This window comes from Athene cunicularia (genome assembly GCF_003259725.1).
Source record: "Athene cunicularia isolate RWA chromosome 2 unlocalized genomic scaffold, athCun1 chr2_part1, whole genome shotgun sequence".
NCBI classification, from domain to species: domain Eukaryota; kingdom Metazoa; phylum Chordata; class Aves; order Strigiformes; family Strigidae; genus Athene; species Athene cunicularia.
This window is the reverse complement of record NW_020799095.1, coordinates 28,848,073-28,868,583: the sequence shown is the minus strand read 5'-3', so window position 1 is coordinate 28,868,583 and position 20,511 is coordinate 28,848,073. Positions and strand designations below refer to the sequence as shown.

Below are 20,511 nucleotides of genomic sequence, written 5' to 3'. Positions count from 1 at the left end.
TTTATTTCTGTAACTGTATTATTGAAGTGCTTGAAGTATTTTATGTTTTTCCTTGTATTAGTGAAACATTGCAAGACAACTTTGATTAGCACATACTTTTTATGGAGAAAATATACCATGAAACGTAGAAGCACAGATTTTGCTCCTAGAGGTGTTTATGGGTTCTGATGTCTCGTAAAATTTTATGATGCTGCATTTTTCCTTCTGTTGCTTTCTGTTTTTTTCTTTCTTTTTTTTTTTTTTTTTTTTTTTTTTTTTTAACTCCCCAGAAGAAGTTACTGTAGGTTTGGTGTCTTGGAAGTATGGAATCAATCTCTATGATGGGAAGTCCTAAGAACCTCAATGAAACTTTTCTACCAAATGTTGCCAATGGCATTAAGGATGCCAGTAAGATCACAATAGGCATCATTGGAAGCGGAGACTTTGCTAAGTCATTGACAATTAGACTTATCAGGTGCGGGTACCATGTGGTCGTAGGAAGCAGAAACCCTAAACTTGCTGCTGAGTTCTTTCCCCACGTGGTTGATGTCACTCACCATGAAGATGCAGTAGCAAAAACAAGCATCATTTTTGTAGCCATACACAGAGAACATTATGCCTCTTTGTGGGACCTCAAACATTTACTTGCTGGTAAAATTCTGATTGATGTCAGCAATAATACAAGAGTAGACCAATATCCGGACTCCAATGCAGAGTATTTGGCATCACTTTTCCCAGATTCCCTGATTGTCAAAGGATTCAATGTCATTTCAGCTTGGTCACTGCAGTTAGGACCAAAGGATGCCAGCAGACAGGTAAATGTTGTATTTGTATTAATTTAACTTGTTTGTAAGATCAAAATGTCAGGAACAGAATGTGAGCAGCCAGAACTCATGGGTTTCATCCTGCCTGACCTAATCTACCTAAAATGCACAGAAATCTCAGGTCCTGATCCCAGGGCTAAGGAGTCAGCTGTTCTAAAAATGCTTTCATTCAGTGTAACAACAAAGTGAATGAAAGAAATTATCTAGATTTTAGAATGCCCCAAGATCATAAATATGAGAAAACAGAAGGAGGCCCATATGTTTCTAAGTGATCATTTATTTGATCCAGGACTACTTGGGTTCAAATTCCTTCCCAGTATGTTCCCCAAATTCATCGTGAATATAGAAAAGCAGCCTTTGTTTTTGATGCTTTGCTGAAGTGATATAAAGGATTTCAGCCTATGCAAGAACTCAGTCCTTCACAGCTTGATGGACTCCAAGAAGTGCATGAGAAATAACTGCTGTAACATGACTGTTGGAGACTAAATTGAGTTTTCTGGCACTTCAGGTAGATTTTAAATGGAATGCAATTGATACAGAATTAGCATAATTTTAAAAATAACCTCACCGTACTATTTTTATCCCCTTTCAGAATAGCACTGCACTATAAGTAATTAACTCCTGTCAGAAAAGCTCATGTTTGCTCTAATGCAGATGATCAGCAGTGTTGGGCAAACTACAGCCCACTGTAAATTTTAAAGGAACTTTAAAGTACTTTGTAGCAGTGCGGTTTTTTCACTATGTAATAAACTGGTCTTTAGAAGGAGTTCTTATTTGGCTGCTAGTTTTTGTCCTTTCTGTTAAACATTTAATTTTTGTGGAAATATGGATTGTGAAATTAAGCTAAAATTGTTATACATGGAGAGATAAGTTTTTTGCTTTGTATTCTGTTTATGCTAAAGTTGGTTTAGGGTCATCATTCAAGATTTCTGTATTTTTGAGAGCCTCGTGATTTTCTGAAATGCTTTTAGCCATTGTTTCAAATTCAATCCAGTCCTGTAGACATTTCAGGGTGGGGCAGGGTGTCTGTGCAGATTGCCAGGGCATCCCTCAGTCAGCTCATTATTAACTCCAAGAAAAAGACAATTTTGGTTTGGTTGCTCTGTTTCTAAATCAGTGTGCGCTGTGTTCACTTTGTCTGGAGTTGTATGTGGTTTCATTCTCATCTTGGTGACACAAGCTGGGATAACAGTGTACGGTTTTAGCAGTAGTTCTGTGGGTTTGACTTGGAGGCCCTTAAGGGTTTTTTGTGGTGTTTGTGTTTTTTTTACCTTTGAGTCTCTTTTTCTAACTACAGACAAATCACTTGACTTTCCCAACAGGTCTATATATGCAGTAACCATGTTCAGGCTCGCCATCAAGTTATTGAGCTTGCCCGTCAACTCAGTTTTATTCCTATTGATCTGGGGGCACTGTCATCTTCAAGGGAGATTGAAAATGTACCTCTGCGACTGTTCACACTGTGGAAGGGGCCTGTAGTGATAGCCATTAGTCTGGCAACGTTTTTCTTCATCTATTCCTTCGTCAGAGATGTAGTCCATCCATACGTGAGAAATCAGCAGAGTGATTTTTACAAGATCCCCATAGAGATTGTGAACAAGACTCTACCAATTGTTGCTATCACTTTACTTTCTCTAGTGTATTTATCAGGACTTATTGCAGCTGCTTATCAGCTTCACTATGGTACTAAGTATAGGCGATTTCCACCTTGGCTGGACAACTGGCTCCAGTGTCGAAAGCAGCTTGGACTGCTCAGTTTTTTCTTTGCAACAGTGCATGTGGCATACAGCCTCTGCTTACCTATGAGGAGATCGGAGCGATACTTGTTCCTCAATATGGCATATCAGCAGGTAAGCTGATCTTCAGTTCAGTAAGCCAAAAATGCCTTGGCTGTATGCATGTGGCTCCTGAATACAACATATATATGTTTTATGAATGTGTTCCACTCTTTTCAGCAGAGAATGTTATGGGTTTTCTTATGCATAGCTAGCGCTGAATAAGAAGGGAGACTAAAAGAAACATCTATGCATTGTGCTCACCTTGTGGGTCAAGCTGCAGTCAAGTTTGTGTGGCAGGGGAAATCAAGGATGTATCCTACTTAAATCCCTGATAGTAATATACACAAGGAGAATGTAGGATAGACAGGTTAAGAGTAACAGCAGGAAACTTCTGAGGTATGGTCCTCTCTATGTATACTTAACATATGGGGGAAGTCTGTATATCATAAGTGCAGTTACACCTGTGAAAAGTATAAGGGTAGTTATTGTAATAACGCTTACAGACACACCTATGTTTATAAAATAGAAATGCTGCTACTTTGTAACATTTTGGACCAGTGGTAAAAATATTTTGTTCATTAAAAATTCTGTGAGCATCATCTATTCCAGGCAATAGAGACTGATTCACAGTTCCCAGGAGCAATTGGTCTTGCATAAACCTGAAACAATCTCCGACAAAACTGTCATCCTTTAGAAGAGGGTCTAATGCTCCTGTCTGTCAGTGAGGTAGCTTATTGTCACCTTTAAAGTGGTAGAAAAGCATCATTGCCATTCAGCACCTAAAACCTGCAGGAAAGAGAAATGTGATGGAACAGAAAGAACAGCGGACTAAGGAAATCAAATAAAATGAAACAAATTCACGGGGATGGGGTCCACAAATTCTTAAAGGACTAGCATGAAAAACTGAACTTAAGAGAAAGGCAAGAAGAGCAAAACTATAAAAGGCAGCAAGAAACTGTAATTGTTCACACTTAGTAAAGGATCCACTGATACTTTTACTAAGAAATTACCATGGTTTTAATAATATTGTAAAAATCTCACTTGCTAAGATTCCTAGTGAACCTCTTTCAAGACATGCAATATCACAGTAGTTCACCTGAAAGTGGAAAAATAATCGAATATCCACCCCTCAATTGTTAAGGACCTGAGTAGTTTCTTTTTTCTGATAAAGCTCCCCAACAAGAACAGAATATTGGATGTATCTGATGTCAACAGTGTAAGAGGCAAAATAACTTGGACTCAGCATAGGGAGCTGAAGCAAAACCAGGAAATGATGCTGAAATATTTCTGAATGTAACAAACTAAAATTGCAGGTTTACCCAATGTATGTTATAAAATTTAAGTTTCCAGAGTCTGAAGAACACAGCTACTTTTCTACAGCATATAGGAATGAGCAGAGTTACATAATTGTTATAAATAGTATATAATGTTACATGTGCTTTTAACAATTCATCTAAGTTTCTATGTTTAACATATTTTTAATTTTACAAGAGCCAATACCAGCAGTAAGGAAATAATTATTTTTCTCCCAAGATACGAGGAAATCTCTGAAATATTTGACCCCATTTTATAGTTGTCCTGTGACTGAAGACTTTAGTCAGCAAAATCACTTCTGTTGATATTTTTAATATTCTATACAATAAAGTGCTTCTTTATGCTTTACTGTTCTTTCATCAGGTTCATGCAAATGTGGAAAATTCTTGGAATGAGGAAGAAGTGTGGCGAATTGAAATGTATGTCTCCTTTGGAATAATGAGTCTTGGATTGCTTTCTTTGCTGGCAGTAACTTCCATCCCTTCAGTAAACAGTGCCTTAAACTGGAGGGAGTTCAGTTTTATTCAGGTGTGTTACTTTTTAAATAAGGGGGTTTTGTAGAAATAAGAATTCCTTGATGATGATCATAATCATGAACAAAAGCGCCTTGCAACACGATGAGAGCTTTTTTTCCCCTTTCTCTGGTAAGTTAGTAAAAACAACATATCCTTACTTGGTAGATGTATTACCATGAAGGCACATTAAGCACTTCCTGAGTGTTAGAACAGGAATTTGCATTTTACACTTCTTGGTCTTAACTAACACAGCTAAGACCAAATGAGCACTAATCTCTTCCTTTTCCATTGTTGGAATTTCTTGCTAAATTCAAATTAGATAAATTTGGACAAACTCGCTAAAGGCAGTGATACTGATGAGAGATACTACTGTGTGTAGATGCACACAACTGTTAAAATTGAAGACTTAATTTGTCCTGCAGGATTTTTACTGCACAACCCTCTGACAGCCATGGTCATTGATTCAGTTTTGCTTCCCCTCCACTGTGTGGAAATTAATACAGCTCTCAACTGTCTTATTCCCATTAGCTTAAAATACCCATTAGTAAAATATGCAGCTTTGTTTTATTAAAAGCAGAGGCTTTTCCAAGTCCTGGCATGCCTTCTGCTGCCCTCCTGCCTCAGTTAAATATCTACAACAGGCAGACCTCACTGGCGTAAAATACTGAGAAATAAAGGCTTTAATAAACAGCTTAATGTGTCCTTCCAAACAACATTGCCTTTAGTTGTAGGTAGCAGTCAGCAATAACAAATTTTATTAGGAGTTCATCTTGTGATAAATTTCCTAAGTGTGTACATGCAGTTCTGGGTTTTGTTACGTCTTGTTTTGTTCTCTGACTTTGGATTCAGTACTTTAGTCTTTACTCAGTCTTTTCTGATTATTGGCTTTTCAACATAGCCATTGTAATGATACTGCCTAATTCTTAGTCCTGTTACTGTTTACATATTCCTACCTTCAGAACCCAGGCACTGACTGTACCGTTCAGGGCTTGAGTTGTGCTTTATAATTTTCAGACATTTTAAAGGGAGTGATGGGGAACACTTCTTTGGCTGTAGTTGTCAGAGGTCTTCTGTGTGTAAAATAGTATCTTCCTGTCAAGTTTGATGAAAAATTTTTCAAATTCAGTTTCCCCTGACAGAACTGTTTATTCACGCTCATGGTTTTGAGCCTTTAGAAGGATTAAAGACCCATTTTGATTTGTTAAAACATCCCTGTCATCCAGAGTTCAGTATTGGGGACAATAGTACTGCTGTTGGGTAATGTAAAAGATCAGTGCAAAAGGGAAAAATATGTATTCACTTGTGAGTGAGGTGATGCCTTTATCCAGTCATGACTTCCGGCCACAAACCCAACATTTCTGTCCTGTTTTTCCTTACTCAAATTTCCAAATTTTCAGGCTTGTGTGACTGAGTCAAAACCCACACAATAATCACATAATGATGTGTCTACAAGGGCATTTTCCATTGTGTCATATTTATTGCACTTATTTCCATTGTAAATAAAGTAAAAATAGTTCTGAATTTAAATAATTATGAACTGTAATGAATCATCTGTCATTATTTTGAGGAACTTTATTGGGGATGAGTTGCTCTGGAGGTATGTTACAGTTGATACTGCATTACATGCTAAAGAGAACTGGTATGGGTAGTTAATGGATGATAATTTGCAGTTTTTAATCACAAAAAGTACCGAACTACTAAAAGTTTCCTTGAAGTTAATGATCATTAAAGGTACTTTGTCATTAATGACTTCTTAGGATGTAAATTGTTCTTCATTTAGTTACTTGTCCTTCAAAAAAGTCCTCTTGCTGTATTCAGTCAGAAAACAGATTTTCAGTGATCCTTCACTGAAGTAAGAGGAGTCTTCATTTCTGCACAAGCTTCATTGTGCCCTGTATGCAAGTAGTACAGATAAAACATCATAATACTTCTTGTCTTTTTTTTTTCCTACTGAAGTGCAATATGAAGTGAAGTTGAACCTAATTTTCTCAATCTTCTCTTAAATCAGGGGGACAAACAGTGGAACTATTAGCCCATCATCTTAGTGCTTCTTTTTTTTAACTAGGAAAAGCAGTGTGTCTCTAGCTTTCATCCTGGATCTCAGATGATTTGCCACAGTAATTGCTGAACTTGTTTTGCATCTGACAGATGAAGAATCAGTCAGTCAACACACTCAGTTTCTCACCTCAGCACTTCCCATTGAGAACAACATAGCATTGCTTGCTCATCTTAGTTAATAGTTACATCAAAATAAGGGTCTTGTCTCATCTGAAGAGTTTTATTACTAAAACACACTCAGTCTTGAGTCCTACTGGGAATATCTGAGTTTAAGATTAACAAATTATTAACATACACAGTATAAACTGTTTTCTAGGCTTGTTCCAGTAGTACAAACCCTGAGCAGCATCTCCCTTACCTACAGTGATTCAAACAGACCTCTACCACAGTCTTCCTAATACTGTAAATAAATCTCAGTTTTGGTAATCACTGTGCAGAAATCACTGCTGACTTTGATATCCCCAGTTATTTTGGAGATGCCTTCATCTTAACTAGCGTGGTTTCACAACACTGGTGTCAGCAGCCACAGAAATTCCAGCCTGCTTAATCAAGGGAAAAGGACTTTGAGAAGAGAAGCAGTGCAGGCTCCACTCATTCCCTCAGAGTACAAATATGAATCAAGTGAGATATGAGAAGGTTGAAGAAACATGCAAAAGGAAGTTACTGTGTCAGCCCTACCAGGAGCTAAGAGACCAGTAGAAAACTTGAAGTTGCTGCAGTACAGAGCTGACCACTGTACAAAACAAGTATCTGGTTACTTCATCATGATTCAGAGAGAAACACTTTAACATCCAGATGGAGGAGCCACAGAACCAGACAGTGATAAAGAGTTTGCTCAGTAGGAGATCCTTGATGATGGAAGCTTAGCATGAAACTTTGCAGGCATCTTAACATGACCCAGAGTTGGAGCTTACTGAGGAAAGAAGCTGGGACTGATACATTTATGCATCAATTCTCTTAAATGCCATTTCAGTACTCTTCTTCTTCTCTTCTAAGCATATTTGGATAAGAAACAAAGGTAGACATGAGCAAGAAATAAAAAAGAATTTGATTTTGTCAGACCAGGCAGAGTAACTAGCCTAAACCAAGACACTGCAAACAGAAAAAGGCTTTTATTGAAAGCAGTCCTTGAGTGTTCACATAAAATACATGGAAATGGAGAATGTTGTCTGCAAACAGTGCTGTACCAGGTCCTTCAGTCTTCTGAAGGAAGTTAAACTCTAAATATGTAATGTAAGCATAAATGGCCATTGCTTTTGTTTTGCAGTCTAAGAGTTCAAGTCCAAAGCACTTCACTTAGTGGCAATGGACAGAGCAGCCTGGCTTTGAAAACTGAGCTTTATGTTTCTTAGCAAAAATCAGCACAAATCTCCCATTTGCCTATTAGGAAGGTGATCTTTTTGTAAATATTCATTTTGTCTGCTAGCACGAGCCTAAAGTTTTTTGGAACCAGTATTAGTAAAACTTCTCTTGCACATACACTTTGAGGAAGGGCTACCCTGCCTTGGTTCTCCCATAAGAATAGGACACTTTTCTCCCAGAGTAAAGAAGAATGAGGCCTGAGTACTTGGAAAGTTTATGGCTAAGATTCCAGTCAGAATTGCTACACCTGTTTGTAAGTTTAGCAATATCTGGTTACTGGGGGAATCTGAAGTATACCTTGCATAAACATAGGCTTTAGAAAATACCTTTTATATATATAAATTGCTTGGAACTACTGAACCATCATGAAACTCCTGAAGCAGGTTTGTCCCAGAGCAGATTTGTGTCTCTATATATGTATGTCTTCCTGGTAGCATTTTAGGGATCTTTCCACTTCTCTAACACTTTATTTTCCACCCCAAACAATGCCAGTTTGTCCAGTTTATTGTTGACCTTGGCTGGGAATCTCCCACATTGGCTAAAAAACTGACTTTGATCAGGAAGGGAAAGAAATGAAACAGAGAAGACTTAGAGAAAAGCTAAAAGACTGGGAAGTCTGTAGGAAATGTGCTAATCTATTACTCAGTTTCCAGGAAACACTGTTATGGAAGAGAAGGAAGCAAAGCAACCAAAGATGTTCTTCCCCTTTTCCCAGCAGCTGTCCTAGAGCCTAGGCAGAGGGTTCCCAAGACTGACTTAAGACTGTTAGTGCTACTCACTCGCCAATGTGAATTTACCAGTGAAGGAAAAGTATCCCTTCTTGCTGCTTTCAGAAGTCCTCTGCTCTTAAAGAAGTTAGCATCCTGTGCCTCTCCTGGCCTCCCTGTGCTAACATCAGTGTAAGTGATCTTCTGGCTCCCACAGACACATTCATCCCTTTCTTTTTGTCTCAAAAAGCCAGGAAAGGAAGACAAAAATGCAATATGTATATTCCATCTGACACACAGCTACATTTCAGGAAATCCGTTGTCTTTATTCCTTGTATTCCCTCCTCCACATTGACTAGTTATAAACTTGTGCAGAAGAGAACGACCTTGCATACCTGAATGATGGCACCCCTCTCACCTTTCCAGTATTGAAACAGATTGCTTTGCAGCAACAGCTCCCACAGCAAAATCATAATTTATTTCTCAGTAATTGTAACATCTTTCACATTGGCATCCATAGAGGTTGTCAACTTTTGAATATGGCTTTCTGACACTACCACTGGCCAAAATTTGTATCATGATCCAGTGCTACCAACTGATTTTTTTTTTAAATTTATTTTATATTTATTCAGTGCTTTATCCTGCAGTAGCTGATGTCTCTGTCCAAGTCTGCTTCGCCAGTTCTGAGTTTCCTCATTGTACAGCCATTGTTGTACTATACAGCTATTGTTGTCTTTGAACATTTGCAGTCTTTGAACATTTGCAGATACATAAAAATCAAGTCTTTATAACAAACACAAGTTTTTTACTGACACAGCCTCCTGCAGTGGGGTTTTACTTAAGTAGCAAAGGCAGCAAGTCTTGCTTGTACTTCTTCTAAAAGTCATTGTCAGTAGCTGCAAGCTGGGATAAATGCTCTTAATGGAACTTCCTAGTGCAGATCTGCCCTGACTAAACAAACCAAAGACTGCAGAATGCTAAGTTGTGTGGAGGACATCCTCTTTCTAGCTAAGCAATGTTATTAGTGTCAAAAGTACAGCACAGAAATAGAGCAATTAAAGGCCTGGTAGAAGAAAATACCATCAGTGGCTAACAGAAGCTGCTATAGGAGTGTCTTTGTTGTCAGATTTCTAGATGAGTGGTTGAAATGGCCCAGTACATACTAGCACATGCTTTACCAACTCTTCAAAGAAGCATATGGCAACTTTGCACAGGGCAAAAAAAAGACCTTAATAGAGGTGCATCATATGTTTTTCTTGTCCTTATGCTGTTAGTTCAAAATGTACTGATAAATGTACTGATGTACTTCTTAGCTTCCATTGACCATTAGATACAAAGACCTATATAGATGTCTCAAAACTGTAGTTTTCAGATGGAATTTAAACCAGCATTACAAATTTTTTTGAAAGATTTTGGAAGAGTCTTTATAAAATTCCCTCCTGTTTCTTTTCCAAGAATTGTTATAGTTCTTACCAGTAAGCCTGGTGAAGAAATGAGCGATATGATTCACTTGTGCCCTTATCCCTGCTGGCAGTGATATAACAGCAATGAATTCAGGACAGTCATACCAGCAAAAATCTGCAATAAAAAAAAAAAAAATTGTTTGCTGTCCAAATTTCTTACCAGAGCTTCCGTTCAGATATTTCATATGCCGTTTTCATATCCACAAATGGTTTTCTGATTGTTCTGTTTCTTATGAAGTATTTCGGGAGTAAATTGTTCTTTTTTTAAAAAAGAGTGCAGCATATCTAAAACATGGCAACATGGCTCTGAAATCATTGGCAAAAAACGGATAAACATTGGCAAGTTAAAAAAACATGGTACCATTCTCTAGAAATTAACAACAGTATTTCCTTTTTATATCATTTTATCTGTGAGTCCTTGCAAATGCTTTTAGCTCAGACATTCTTCCTTCCCTGGAAACTGGTTTATCCTGAAGTAGACAGAATTAATTCTTTCACTATTATAGACCCTTAGGCTGCATTTTTGTTTGCCTCTCTGATTACTGGAATTAAACCAAACCTTGCTAGCTAGTTACCTTTCTTAATATCCATTCTCTGTTTAGATTATTTTCTACAAATGTTTTGCAACCATGTTAGTCATGACATCACTTTTAGCCAAAAAGAGGTTTTCTTCACTTGTTCACCACCAGAATTCTTTTTTTACCATAGTTAATACATTTAACTAAAATCTGCAGAGCAATACAACTACAGGGTTCTTAAAAGAGCAGATTCACAGAGATGGTGAATGACCTCTATTAGCACTACCTTCTGTGGCATGCTCTATATTACGTGGTAAAAGGTCCTCTGCAGGGTGCCATGGGAACCTTCTACTTCACATTTCATCTGGCACTATTGTTTATGATAAACTGCATCATTGCCTTGTGCCATTATGCCCAAGTCTTGCAGTCCAGATATTCCCATTAAACAGTAGGCAACAGCTGATGGAGAAAGGTAAGGGATGGTCAGACAAGTGGATGTAGGTCATTATGAGGAAGAAGCAAACTGCACCTCTCAGGCTGATAAAAATCTGGAGTGTTAGGCTCAGATCTCTTCCAGCAGAATTGCATTGCTCCATAGTCATTCATCTTGTAAGTGATCTAGTCTCATAGTTAAGACACAGAGAACTTAATTTCCAATCACAGTTTATGTTGTTCTAGTAACTTCACTGGGATTGTTCCTTACTCACACACATATCCTGAAGTTGACTTCCATTACTCAGAATTTGGGCAAACATCACCTTCATTTCAGCTTTGACTAAGGCCTATAGATGATAGCAGAGGTACGTAGTACACCATCAACATCAGTGTTGAGTTCAGGCCGTAGTTTTCAGACCATGTGAACTTAAAACCCCATATCACTAATTTAAAATAGTGTATAGGTAAGAAATCTTAACATGGTGTCTAGTAGGAATGTTAAAATAATGGTTTAGAGCTGTTGGATGTAGGACCAAGTACTATTATCTCTTTCTTTTTTCCCTGTTCCCTCTTTTTTTCAGTCTACACTTGGATACATTGCTCTGCTCATAAGTACTTTCCATGTACTGCTTTATGGATGGAAAAGAGCTTTTGAAGAAGAGTATTACAGATTTTATACACCACCAAATTTTGTTCTTGCCCTTGTTCTGCCTTCCATTGTAATTCTAGGTAAGATCGTTTTACTTTTGCCATGTGTAAGTAGGAAACTGAGGAGAATTCGAAGAGGATGGGAGAAAAGCCATGTTATAGAAGAAGCAAGTGGGTCTGTTTCACATCTCTCTCCAGAAAGGATAACTGTGATGTGATGATAGACTACTATTTGTCAGCACTGTTGTAGAAGTTTGGGTGGGTTGTTTGTTTTGTCATAGACTTGTACTTTTAGGACTTTAGTTAGAGTATGAGTAAAGTCACTGTGGACTTGCTTGGCGTATAGTACAAGCTCTCAACCAAACTATGATAAATTTATAACTAGAAGACTACTACTTCAGAAAACTATGAAAATGTTTTTGTTTTGAATTACAGAGGGCAAATGATTATGAAATCAGAATTTTTTTAATGCTCCTTTGCACAGTTATATCACATCAATATTGTATTATAACCATGCTTTCCAGATATTTCTTTGACTTAGAGCATATGTGTCAGAGTGCTATTTATTAATACCACGTTTTCTGGGCAGTGTTTGTTTTATTAAAACCACACTTTTGAGTTAGTGAGTTCAGAATATGGACTAATAGAGTTAATAATTTAGAAAATAATCAGGTTTTTGAAGCAAATTAATTTGTAATGATGTACTGCACATGTACAGTACATTTATTTGTGTGTAGTTTTACACCATTCCATGATCTGAATATCCAAACCCAGGTTCAGTTATGGTGTCATTGTACCTCTTGTAAGCAAATGGTATTGTACTAATGGGATTGTTTTTTTCAAAGTATCACATAGGATTTTAGACCTTTGGCATCTCTTTATTTCCATACATCATATAATGAAAATTCAAAACAGTGTTACACATGTATAGAAAGACTTGCACATATGTGTGCAAGCACCTAGTTTTTGATTTTAAAATTATTTCAAAATATCAGGAAATACTTTTTAAAAAAAAGGTGAGAAATCTGCAACAATAAAAATCCATTTTTACTGTGAAACTTCCAGTACGTTGGTACAACAGGGAAGCATCACAATACTCATATTCTACATGTTTCTACACTGGAATTTCAGTTATTATATATGAATTTCCCAGAGACTGTCTTAAATTCTTAGTATCTTTTGTGCAAATCCAATCTTCTATTTTTATATAAAAGTCTTACTTTTACAATGTCTCTGGGATATGCCTGAATTTTTGAGAAACAAAATGATTATTCTTGTACTTAAAAATGAATTTATCGCTAAAACTTGACATTTGCATTTCCTGTGGGATTCAACAGAACATTCACAATTATTTATTACTACTGCTTTATCAGGTTCTACTCTAACAAAATAGCCAAACTCAACTCATACCTTCAGGCTATGCCAGCTTAATTAGCAAAACCTTTATTTCAATGAATCAAAATGTGTAATTTTCTTGTATGAAATTACATTTTTCTTATCTATACTTGGACTGTTAGGATCTCTGAATTCTTAGCTGAACCTTCACTTATTATTTACTACTTCGCAAGAATTTGTCGTCAACACATCAGAAATATACAGTACTTAAGCCTGAATTTATCCTTCAACATCAGTGCTCCTGTAAATCTCATTATCTCTGTTTGTAATGAAACCAGGAGCTCCACAGAACAAGAAGAATCTTGACTCAGACTCTGCCCCCAGTTACACCAACCCAGATTTAAAGAGTTCATGTTAGTTGTTCTTAATTTCATTTCAGATTTTTAAAAATCTACAACAATTTTATTTTTATTGTAGTATCCATATTCCTCAAATTTATTCATCTAAACTTGTGTATATTCTGGGTTTGTTGCAAATCAAGAGACAAATAAACTTGCTTTCATTTTAAGTATGTTCAAATCTAGACAAGAAAAATAAAATATTTGCATTATTTTTTCCAGAATTAAAGCATTTTTAATATTTCTTTAAAAACGTTTTGTATCAAATGAGAGGTCAATGAATTCTTTTTGAAAATGGAGGTTTGTGAAAGCATTTTTAAAAAATATCCTATATTTCATGCATGTCAACAGAAATTTGAGAAGTTTTTTTCAGTTCACAAATAGTTGGAAAACTCAATTTTATTCTCCTTTTTAAGCAGGAGGGAAGCAATTGTAAAGAGAAAACTCTTTGTATTTCAACTTTTTAAAAAAACTAAACAGTAATAACAGCTATAATTGGTCAGACTAAGGTCTTTGAGACTTATTTCTGATAGCTGACAAGTGACAGATGCTTCCAAAAAGAGGGCACGTGTCCAGTGATTATTCTTCTGACAGAACTTCTCAGACTCTTGGAAATCAGTAATTTAGGACTTAAAGTGCTGCCTCTGGACTATTGTATCTAACAGCTACTTCCTCAAAAAATGTATCCAACTTTTCTAGAAATTTGAAACTTTCCCAGTTTTCTACAGGAAAAGAAAGGAAAAGATGGAAGAGAAAAAAAAAATAGTTTAATACATCTATCAAATTAATTTTAAAAGTTTGCATTCTTTTTTCCAAAAATAAATCAGTTTCAAGGTACTAATATTGTCCCTCCTCCACTATGCAGCTATTTCATTGATACTTGTGTTGATACACAAGCACTATGCTATTTTATTAAACATTCTAAACATTAAGTGAAACACCTGCCATTGTTGAAAATAGACGGGAGCCTAAACTAGTATGAATGAGGTTTTCACATAAAAATGAAGAACGAGTGACAATTACAACCTCTAACTTACTTTGCCTGACTGTAAATACATTCCAATACAGAAAGCTGTATATTTCTTGAAAGGCTGGCAGAATTATATGAAATGGAATTTCCTGGCCTGTTTCCTATTCCATTATTGCAGAGAGAAACCACACAAAGCTTAGGCATTTGTGCTTCAATTCTTCAAATAAAATTAATTTAAAAAATCTTACAATACAAAAAGTCTTGGAGAATTTTAATGGGATAAATACCATGCTACATTCTACCCCAATCCTGTCCACAAAACCTGATTAAAATCGCTAGAATGGGATGGTATAACTGAGAGCAGAATTTCATGAACAAATTTAGGGCAGAAACCATAACTGCTGACAATCTGATTACATTTCAAAATTGAATACGCTGCTGTTATTTTATAGTAATTTTACATGTTCCCTACAATTATCTGTTTGATGCAATAGCAATAACGTTGCAGAACTAAGATACTGTACTCACTGAAAATTGCTGTCAAAGTCTATATATATTGTACTATAATGCAACCACTGACAGTGTATACAGAAATGTATTGGCCCTCTTTCCTATGCAAAAAGTTACTTCATCATTAAATTTCTTCAAGAATGTTTAAACTGTTAAATTTTGAACTGCCAAAGGTGTCTGAAGAAAATAATGATGTGTTGTTCCTTTTTTCAAACTGTGTGTAGCAAATTAAAAATGAGTTTTGATTTTATAAGTAGCTGCAAAGGTTGAAATTTTGAAGTATGAATAAATAAGATGATATTTTTAGATCAAATATATAAAGACACTTTGTGAAATATTTGTGCTACAAAATGACATGGTTTCCCATTAGGCCAGGTATTTACTCCTAACTGGAATAACAAATTAACTTATTTTAATATTTTTTATTAGTGTTCTTCAAGGACCAATCCACTCTAACAAGATACTGTTAAGTCTGAAAGTAAAATGACACTCATGCATTTACTACACAATATGTATCATATCATGCATATGTTTAGTCACATAAGGAATCTTTATTCATGTGATCAAACACATGTGAGTTCTTCTATAGAAATCAATTAGGACTTCTCATCAGAAAAAGACCAGAGGCTAAAAGTTTAGTTTCATTTGCCTAAATATAAACAAGTAAATTCGATTAAACGTCTTAGTTACTTAGGAGAATAAATAACATATTTTGAGGAATAGCCTGCTATAAAAATATTTTTGTGTAACTTTGTATAAATTGCTTACTGCCTAATGAATAATGAAATAAACGTCATTTCTCTTCATTACTATTCAGTAAAAATAATAGTGCTTAACATGTAATAGATAACTGTACACATCATATAGAAAATGGAGACCTCTATGTATTTAGCAACAGGTTATTTGTTTTCTATGGATATTAAGGTATTCTTTCTTAACATTGTCTAAAATACAGTTCTGTTACAGGTTCCGTATGTGTCCTTAATTTTATCTTAAAATTCTGTTAACTGTGGCGACTATGTGCGAACTAATTAAGTACCCATGTTCTTGAATTATTTAGAGATTAATTGTTTTGTAATTGTTTTGCAAGTTCTTTGCATATCTAGCTTGTGGTGATGGTTTCTTTGAATTGGTGCCACGTTTAACTTTCTGTTCCAACATTGTGCATTATATGATGTGCCAACATGAGAAAGTACATTTATATTTTTATTTGACATTAATTGCCTATAAAAAACTGTGTCTGTCTGTGTTTATATATTAGTTATACATGCTGCCCAACTAGCGCTAAGGGAAATTTTTAATTAATACAAGGCAATGAGTTCCCAAGTGTCTATAAATTTCACAGGTATGAATATCGTTAGGAAACAGCTTTCTGAATGCTTTCTGAATGTTAGGAAACAGCTTTTCCTTTGAATGTGATTTCCTCTGAAAGATTTATCAGTGGCATAAAAATTAGATTGAGTTTTTCAGTATAATATTTTCATATATGCAGTGGTAATAGATTCATATGCATAGTTTCTTTCAGACAAGGCATCTCCTACTACACAAGTTTTTGATTTCTTGGCTGTTCATCCTGTAGTATTTTCTATCAATGTAATGAGTAATGTTGCAGTACAGATATTGTATCAGTATATGATACTGCTTGAATTAATTGGACTACAGCCTTTAAAATAAGTGTCACATTGAACTGACTTGAACAATAATCTCTTATCATTATATACCGTTTCTCATGCCTTGCTGCCTGTGTCTTGCAGAGAGCGTAGTATGTTTCCCATGTGCAATATTCTCTTTGTAGTTGTGTTTGTCAGTTTGTGCTGTCTCTCTGAACAGGGCTATTATAAATTATGAGTAATGATTTTATCTATTTTTCCATAGACTGTGTTTTACACAAAAATCAATAAAAAGTCACTGTCAGGTATTTGGCTTTTTCTTCTGTGCTTATGTGTAATAATTTTTATCTTGCCTTTCTTCATAATACATGTGTGCTCTAATCAACATTTTCTCAGAAGAAGAACTTGAATGTGAGTTCATAAAAAAATTTCTAAAGGGCAATTTGTTTCTTTTGCAACGGCTGGATAACAGATATTTCACACAGACACACTGGAAAGCTACATCCCATCTCTACTATAAGGTATTCTCTCTGTTTTCAGAACACAGAGTGAACACTACAGTAAATGAGCATATATTCAGTCCACTTTTCATTCAACAAACAAGAAGTTTGTCAGAAGTGAGACTGCTAGGCACAAGTAAGTTTGCCAGGTGGATACACTCATCTTGTTTGGTGGTTGTGTGGGGGAGAAAGTATTACTTGTGTAAATGAGAAAAAATAGGTGAACCACTTCATTTGGAAATAAATAACTTTTTTCCAAAGAGGCCAACATAAGAGGAAAGAGGAAAAGAATACATGAAAGGTGAAATCCTGCTTAACTAGAGGTCAACAGCATAAACTGTTTGGAGTTCACAGAAGTCAAGATGCATGAGTCAGTGAAGCTGGCAGGATTCACATTACTTTCACATTAAGTCACATAGCCTTCCCAGATTCCCAAATGGAATTTAGGTATTTTTAAAATTCAGGATATTTCATATCTGTTTGTTCATATCTGTTTGTGCTATGCCTGATGTAACAGTAATATTTTGGTCCTTGAAGTCTGTCTTTCTTAGATTTTTAAAATCTCACCCTGTTTCCCTGTATCACAGTACCCATTTTACTGTGTTGATACTATGCTGGCAGCTGGGGCCCCAAACTTACACCTGTGTCCAGCTGTACCTTGTACTATACAAGTCTTAAGTTCTGTCTACTGTGACTTACTGCATTTCCTTACAATAACAAAGATCAGCATGAAAGTCCCCCTCAAATCCATACCACCCAATGGCCCGAACTTTCTTATTTTAATGGTATGGGCAGGTAAATACAGATGATGGAAGCTCTTGTTGACTTTACAGGTTTAAGTTTGAATTTACTGCCAGCTGCTTCATAGATCTTTTATTTTTTTGTGGATATCAAACACAGAAGGTCTGGAAGGACAGTTCTGCACTTTCCTGTTCCTATGCCCCCTCTTCTTTTCCCCCTTCCTACTGACCAAAAAAAAGAAAGGAGAAAGAAAATGAAAACACAGAGTCAACAGACTGATTCTTAGAAGGCTCTGATTTCTGTACTCTAAAGAGCTCAGTGTCATATTTGGTAAACAGCACAGGTGGCTTTGGAAAAAGTCTTCAGGTTTAATACAGCCCAGGAAAGGACATCAGTTGGCTAGGGCTGAAGACACCCACTGCAGCACATGAAAGGTGTATCCTGTATGGAATAATAGTCCTTCAGAAGCTTGCCACCTAATTGTAAGACTGCATATATGGAGTGGTAGGGGAAATGATTCACTCAGCAAAGTCAACAGGACATTAATGGCAGACATAGATATGGAAACTTTATCTTCTAACGCACAGCTGTCCCCTACGTGTTTGACTGCAGTCCTGTTGTTTTATGAAATATAACATTACCTCAAGAATAGAGTTTGCTGAAATGTCCCTTCATACCAAAAGAGTTTTCCCTCAGTCAAAACAGAAATCCTCTTTACATCAAGTCTGCTTTTATATTTCTTAGGACTTTTTAAGATTTAACATTTAATACGTGTGAATTAATACTCTTGGAAGTTATGATAGCCTGGACGTCTCAAATGTTATTTGTTACCAATGGAGGAGGTAAATGTGATAAAAATACAGTATAAGCCTGTTTGGGGCAGAAAACTGTTAAGTAAATATTTTCACAGTTGATTGCAGGTTTGTGAGGATGGACATTTGCCATTTGCCAAGAGCAGCAGATTCCCTGCAGTCAGACTTGCACAGTGTAGCTTTCATCCAAGTTTTTAAAAGCTTCATTTATGAAGAACATACACAGTGAACAAATGAAGCTTTGCAACACGATCTTTGGAACAGTCAGCCAACAAATGGCATGTGACCTAAGCTTATAATTTACAGGCTAAGTTGCCCAATTTAGGTATGTTCTCTATACATTTGTCATTCAAAATACAAGTAACAGAACTTTAAACCACTTAAAGTCACAATTAAATTTACTGGGGTTTTTTTCCATAAGCTTAAAAACTTTGAATATATACAACTTCAGTAACTACCTGGGCACCAGGCAAAAAGATCTATCAGTTTGTGTAGTGCTGCTTGCAGACCTGTAAGCACTGTGATCACAATTCATCTCAAATGCTTAACAAAAAAAATTGTTCCATCCAGTGTAGGCCCAGATACAAGACAGCCACTGAGAATATTCACAGAAACAAATGTTTAAGCAGAACATGGGCTAGTTAAAATGGTTAGAGGAACGGAGAGAGGTGTGTACGTGAGTGGATGAAAAGCATCAAGCACCACGCTGGCAGCTTCATCATCACAGTAGGTGGATGCACTATAATGTCCTACAAGTCCTGCCACTGTGTGCCTCTGAACGCCACTCGGGATGGTGTGGAGGTCAAAGTGGTCATTGCGTTTTCCAAATTAGAGTCCCATTCTATGCTAGGCTCTGGGTTTGCTATCATTTTGGAGATTTATTCAGGATGAACTTCTACAAAATGCAGAGCGTGGATGGGTACGTGTGGTATTGTGTATTTTCCCTTTGATGGAAGAAGAACTGTATAGCGTGTGTGAGCACTAAATATGATACGCATCTCGCTTACTTCTGAAGAAGGCAGATGTGAAATGGGAGGGGTGTAGCATGGCAAGCTGGGTGGGAAGAATTAAAGTAACTGTGCTGGTTATAGTTGGAGCTGTAAAGGTTTCTTCCTTGGATCAGTATTCAATCACTTCTTTTCCTGTAAAAGCTGTCTGGAAATTCAAACAGCTATCTCGGCATTTAATAAATTTATTCATGTATTCAAATGTTTCTTTGGAACCACAGGAGTTAAAAATTACATTAATGAAATCTGAGGTTGGAATCGACAGTGCCTGCAGTCAAAGACCTGGGATACGTGCATATCTAAAGTTGCATCTGCTCTACTTGTCCAAAGCGTATCCCAATCCTGTGGCGGGCAGCCGAGGTGAGTGGCCTGTGGCCAAGCCATGAGGTGTCTGTCACCTTCTGCTGCAGCCACCTCTGGGTACCCCGCTCTCCTCCTCCAGGCATAAACCCAGCAAAGGGCCAGGTGCTCCCGGGCAGTTTGGCGTTGGCGGGCTCAGCCACGCTCCCGTCCTGTCCCGTCCCGCAGAGTGCATTTCAGAAAGGGACCCCGCGCCCCTCGGGTGCACAGGCATCCCCACAGGAGCGTTTGTGCTGGCAGGTGCAAGATGCCGTAACAAACCTCGGGATGAAAACAGCAAGAAGAGAAAATACCCAACCCCCCTCGTGCTTTATCCCTGCCTTTATTACTTCCCAGGCATTAGTCACCCGTTTGGTGTCAGCCGATGCAGAGCGGAGACTCCGTCCGCCTGTCCCCAGGCCAGGCTGCCCCAGGCAGGGCTGTCCCGCCGACGCCGGGGTTTGCCCTGGGGGTCTCTCACCCTGGAATTGTTCATCATCGGAAGGTACGGACCGACCAGCCCGGCTCTGTCCCGGGAGAAGCCCGGGCCCCGCACCGCACCCCCGGGGGCGGAGAGATTGTGTGGCTGCGGGAGCGTGTCACAGCGGGCCCTGCAACGGCGGGGCGGAGGAGGGCGGCAGCGCCGAGGCCCGCGGGGGGACACGGGCCGCACCTCCGCACGCCGCCG

General features: G+C 37.3%; 1 protein-coding gene across 1 annotated transcript; it reads left to right on the top strand.

Moving 5' to 3' along the window:
• Window positions 1-267: 267 nt before the first annotated feature.
• Window positions 268-12,606, top strand: STEAP2 (STEAP2 metalloreductase). Its single transcript, XM_026842904.1, has 4 exons — window positions 268-794; window positions 2,126-2,653; window positions 4,259-4,423; window positions 11,535-12,606. Exons 1-4 carry the CDS (start codon window positions 303-305, stop codon window positions 11,817-11,819), a joined length of 1,470 nt encoding a protein of 489 aa, XP_026698705.1. The 5' UTR covers window positions 268-302; the 3' UTR covers window positions 11,820-12,606.
• Window positions 12,607-20,511: the final 7,905 nt, after the last annotated feature.

Bases quoted from the DNA above. Each gene is read 5' to 3' on its own strand.
- STEAP2 (XM_026842904.1), top strand. From the start codon at position 303: ATGGAATCAATCTCTATGATGGGAAGTCCTAAGAACCTCAATGAAACT. The intron at 2,654-4,258 runs GTAAGCTGATCT...TTCTTTCATCAG, and splicing joins TCAATATGGCATATCAGCAG to GTTCATGCAAATGTGGAAAA. The intron at 4,424-11,534 runs GTGTGTTACTTT...TCTTTTTTTCAG, and splicing joins GGGAGTTCAGTTTTATTCAG to TCTACACTTGGATACATTGC.